This window comes from Gavialis gangeticus, unplaced genomic scaffold (assembly GCF_001723915.1).
Source record: "Gavialis gangeticus isolate Ggan-Ray unplaced genomic scaffold, GavGan_comp1, whole genome shotgun sequence".
NCBI classification, from domain to species: domain Eukaryota; kingdom Metazoa; phylum Chordata; order Crocodylia; family Gavialidae; genus Gavialis; species Gavialis gangeticus.
In genome coordinates, this window is record NW_017729008.1 from 38,596,783 (window position 1) to 38,602,087 (window position 5,305).

The 5,305-nt window shown below is 49.8% G+C and overlaps 1 protein-coding gene across 1 annotated transcript in view; it reads right to left on the reverse strand.

The window, feature by feature from the left end:
- PODXL (podocalyxin like) overlaps nucleotides 1-5,305 on the reverse strand; it is a 42,048-nt gene that overhangs the window by 7,700 nt on the left and 29,043 nt on the right. The window contains exon 7 of the mRNA XM_019509619.1: nucleotides 2,816-2,872. Coding sequence (XP_019365164.1) covers nucleotides 2,816-2,872 — 57 coding nt within the window. The remainder of the gene's footprint in view (nucleotides 1-2,815; nucleotides 2,873-5,305) is intronic.

Here is a 5,305-nt window from a genome sequence, read left to right on the forward strand (position 1 = left end):
CCCTTCCACAGCCTGATCTATTTAGTCTTTCAATAAGCTGATGCCTAGAACAACACCTGGTATTTCAGAGGCAGCCTCATCAGAGCTGCAGGGAGCATTCATTCTCCTCTGCGACAGGAAGCCTGGAAAGTCGTGCCTGAAGTCGCATACCCCGATACAAAGCAACTTCTAGTTGGGTGCCTGCTCATGCCCTGCTGTCTCTTTTGGCACTGTTGCCTTTCCCAGGTTTCTCCTCCCTGTGCATGTGTGTTGGGGTCCGTTGCTCTAGATAAATTTGCCAGTGGATTATTTGCCTGGCCACGTTTCTAGTCTCTCCAGAGCTTGTTGGTGTTTGCCATTAATCCCACTTTGGTGTCATCAGTCCACTTTATGAACGAGGAGGAACCTGGCATTGAGAGCAATTCCAGCAGAAGGCCACCAAACATCTGCTCCAGCTACATTCCTGGTCTGCAACCCCAGCTCTATTTTAACTGGGTTTTGTGGGTGCTTTTGTGCCAGCCAGTTTGATTATACCAGTGACTCTCAACCAGGGTGTCACAGCAGCACCCTGGGGTGCCTGGAGATCCTTTCAAGGGTGCCACACAATGTTTGCACTGTTAGGTGTGCAAACATGATTCTGCGATAAACCCAGAGATTTCACATAGGAATCTCTAGCATTAAAAACATTCTGCCTTGCTGTGGGTTTTCTGAGTCCTTTACAACAGAAAAATCACGTTATTAGTTTTCTGTAGTCAAAAAAGGAGTGAAAACTATGAGCTGGCATCTGGGTGGCCAGGGCTATTGAGTCTAAAACAGCTGAACCACTGGATCAGATTTTGCAAATGAGACTTTGAGACACTAACTCAAATGCTTGCCTAACACCTCCGTGCCATCTCCATCCCGGCCCCAAAGCTTTGGGCATGACTGACTGCTTAGGAAGACAGTAAAAAGTGCAGCTAGTTGCTCTAAACTCTGTGCGGTGATTTCTTTTTCCTGTGGATGGCAACACCCAGCACTGCACTTCCTTTGTGGCCGGAGACTCGGACCCATGTCACATACCCCTTGGGGCCCGGTGCTTCCACGCCTGTGCCTCTTCTGAGCATGCAGCAGCAGCTTGACTCGTTCTGCAATGCCCAGACAACGTCTGTCTGAACGGAAGGTCTGGAAGTTCTTCTTTCCCCAGCTGCTGGCAATTGCAATGAAGGAGAAAGCAAGGAAGAGCAGACTGAATGCTGCACTGACCTGCCGGCTATTTTCAGCGCTGGCCTGCTGTGAGACTGGGCTACTGTCGCTGTTCCTTCCCCCTCCTCTTTGTCTGCCTGGTTTCTATGAGAAAGCTTGCTTGCAAAATTAAAACAAAAAAGCTTATAAGCAAGTAAGAAGGCAGCAAAAGCTGGCTTGCTGTTAACTCCCAGGGTGACTGCAAGTTGACGGAGTTATCCTGATATAGCTCCTCACCTGCATGAACTTTCAATATTTCAATAAGTGACTGAGGTTGGCTGGGATACCATTAGCAAAGCCAAACAAGCCGTTCCTGTACCCAAATGAGTCTCCATATTGCTGTACTACCCAGACTATGTTGGTAGCGCTGGTCAGAGCTTTCTCATGTAGGCGAGATGTTGGGTTATAAAATGATTGGGGTGGGGGGCTTGACTTTTATCACGTGTCTGCACAACACCTACTGCAGAGGGGTCCTGAAGACAATTGGGACCTCTGGCTACTACTGTGATAGTACCCTATTTAAAAGCATGCCACGTGCACTTTCCCCTCCAAAATTAGCCTTTAACAATCGGGATCTGTGTTTTTAAGCAGGGAAGCTGATTTTCTGCCCAGACCAGAAGCATGGAGATGCTGTGTGATGGCTGTTCCTTCTCCCTTCCCTTCCCTCCAGCAGGTGCAAGGAGGGTGATGCAGCTGCAGGGACCAGGGTGCACCTGGTTTTGATTCCTGCTCCATCCCAAATTTAAAACCAACTTCCCAGCGGCATCGGTGGCACTTCTATTCACGTAGCTGTAGAAATTGGTTTTAAATTTGGGACGGCGCTGCCTTCCTCACTCGTTATAATCTGGTCAGCTGAGCCTGGTCCCTCGCCCTTGGTTTTCTGTCTGCTGCCAGCCTCTGAGTGTACCTCAACCCTGCATGGGAGTAGCCTCTAGGGAGCTGCATTGGGACCTTTATTCTCTTCATCCTCACATTGGCCTTTGCCTGAGTCTGCTCTGGTTCTTTGGGGTTTGACAAACAACATGCGGTGCGAGCCTCTGAGTGTCTAGACAGGATGCTGCCACTTCCTCTTGGGTGCCTTGATCAGAGCATTTCTCTTGGGACAAATAAATGAACTCAGAAGTCAAATCTGAGGGGAAGTGGGGGAACGTGGCTCTGTGCTAGACCTGGGAAGGATGGGTGAGGGGACTGGGTTGTGTCCCATGTTGTTGGGATGACATAAAAACAAGGCCTGAATGTGTGTGTGTGCGCGCGCATGTGCCTGCCCCCCAGCTTTTATGTCAGCCCTTGCCTGCCCCTGGGAACCTGTTCCAGTGACCAGAGCTATGCTGGAGGAGAGGTTTTGCTCTGACAGACATGCCGAAGGAAACTCCTGGCATATAGATACTTAGCTGATGGGGCAACGGTTTCTGACAGTGCCAAACAGCAACCAGCTGTTTGCAGAGTGGTGGAGCAGCACACAGTTGAGCATCCTTGCTGCAGAAGGGAAGGGGCTTGCAGGTCGGGCTGTTCAAAGCCTTGGCTTTGTTCCTGCGAGGAGCTATAGGCCTCTACTGAGCCCTGGGGATAAAGGCTGCGTGTGTTGGAGATTTGGCATGCAGGTATAAAAACTCACAGTAAAGAGCACAGCTACATGTCCGCCTTCAAACCCCGGGACAGCAGAGGAGATGGTCTGGTTATTTCCGAGGTAAAAAACCAGCAGGATTAAAAAAGAAAGAAAAAAACAAAAAACAAAACTTTCAAGTCATTCTTCTCTATTTAAAAGAAGTAAGAAGAAAAAGAATAAAAAAGAAAAAATGATGCAAAGGGTTGACATAAATGCAGGGGGAAAAACCCCAAAACAACATTCTCTATTCAAAGTGTAAATGCCCACAGCCTCAAAGGCATTTAGATGCCTAAGTGACGCCCTCTCAATTTGAGCACCTTGGGGTTGGGGCTGAGAGTGTTTCTCCTGAAAGACGCAGTGCGAGTACAGCCCAGGTGACTAATTAGTGGCACCTGATGCTACTAGAGAGGCTGTCCTGGACAGGCATGCGCTGCAATCAGAGGGATGCCCACAACCTCCTGATGATGTTTCTGTTCCAAAATGGGATGAAATGACAGGTGAAGTGATGCAGTGTGTGCAGTTGGGGCCACGATGGCTGCTGTCCGGTTGCTCCCGTTTTTGTGTGGGTCTCTTGCTGTAAGAAGACGAGTTTGGAGTTTGGCTGTGTGCAAGAACAGGAAGCTTGGGACTGTAAGTCGACACGAGCTGAACATGGCGAGATCTGTAGCTACCTCGAATTCTAGTTCTAGGACATAACCGAAGGTCTCAGGTGGGCCATGTCCCTCTAGCCTGTCCCCCACGCTCTTGTTGTCTTTGATGCCGGCTTCTGTCAAGCCCTGGTTAGATTTGCAAATAAGCACCTCTCCCTTCTCACGTGGATCCCATAAGGATCCACAGCCCCTACAGAAGCTCTGTTCCCATATCTTACACTTGATGGTGAGGCCAATACCAGCTCGTGGCATCCTCATGCTCTCCTGAGTGTCTGTACCCACCTCTCAGCTCTGGTCTAGTACTCAGACTGTAATTTCTGCATGGCAAGGCCCATCTTTTTGCTTTGTATCTGTACAGCACCAAGCACAAGGGGGGGTCCTGGGGGTCTAGCTGCTTTTGCAACACCAGCAACATCTCTTGTTTGCAGTGTTGGAGCAGAAGTCAAACGCTAAATTGTCTTTTTTTTGTCTCGGCTCATGAATATGGAGCATGCTGGAATAGGCCTGAATGCAGGAAGTTTGTGCTGTTTCTGCTCGACAGCTGGACTGCAGTGCAGGCTCTAGGACTGGGAATCGGGCATCTCTTGGGGGTGCATGCATGCACAGACACATTTCCAGGCTTCTGAAACCGAGCAATCACCTTTGGTAGGATTTTTAAGTCAGCTTAAAGGAGGATTGTAGTTCTCTGAGCTAGATTCTTGTCCCAATGATAGTTTTTAGCAATCAGATTTGTGCTCTTGGGGATTTTAACTCTTGGCAATAGCAGCTGGAGCCAGTGCAAGTCATTGGGCTTTTTGCTGGGGATGGGTCGGGAGTAGGGGACTGCCACCGTCAGGCCTCTGTTTAATCCCAGGTCCCATCCCTCTCAGAGGTAAGTGCAAGACACTTTGGAGGAAGCGTCTTCACGGGTTAAATATCAGAGAGCTGTACTTGGTGTCTTTGCTTAAGACTCGCAGCACGTTGGCCCATATGCTTTGCAGCAAACGTCGCCTTCATCCGAGACCTTTTTCTGCAAAGGCATTTCCTGTGCAGTGCAAAACTTAAAAGACCAAAGTACTGCTGCAGCAGCAGCCGTGCTCCAGGGAACGAGGAGCTGGCGCCCTCCTGTGCACATCGTACTCTCTGCACAGCATTTCGGCTTTCTCTGCCACACGAGCTGCTACGTGCACCGCCTGCTGCCCGCAGCGATGCTGCAGCAGAGTCCGCAGGGCTGCCAGGGCTGTACCCTGGCACAGACATTAGGTCGCAGCTCAGGTCGATGGGTTACAGAATGCTGCTCCCAGCGATGGACTCAGCAAGCACAGCCACGCTGTAAGGATCTGGGCAGGCAAGCCATGCTGTCTGTCGTCGGGGTGGTCGGGGTTGCAGTGTTAGCTCTGCAGGACCCAGAGGGAAAACCTACCACCCTCCTAAAAACCTTACCGGCTCTAGGGCCCGGCAGCCCACCTAGGGTCCACCACATGTGCTGTCCCACGTTCCAGGGAAGGATAAAACATTAGCCCTGGGCACTCTGCCCATTCTCCAGCTGCGGAGCAGTGTTTCTGCCTGACATCTCGGGACAAGAAATGCAAATTGCGGCTTACCAGAAATGAGGGGAAACTGCCCTTCCTCGCCCTCTAAACTTCCTCTGTTTTCTTTTTTTTTTTTTTAAATGGAAAAACAAAACAAGTTTTGTTTCTTCCTAAAACTATTTTGGGTTAGAAAACCCCCCAAAGTAGAGTTGTAGTAATGACCATTTTCCCCATGAGCTAAGCACTAAAAAGTCAGGTTGGGCAGTTTAGATGCAAACCAGAAGGTGTTGTGACAATCGGGGCAGTTGCGGTTTCCCTCTGAATTCTCTTTGGATAGC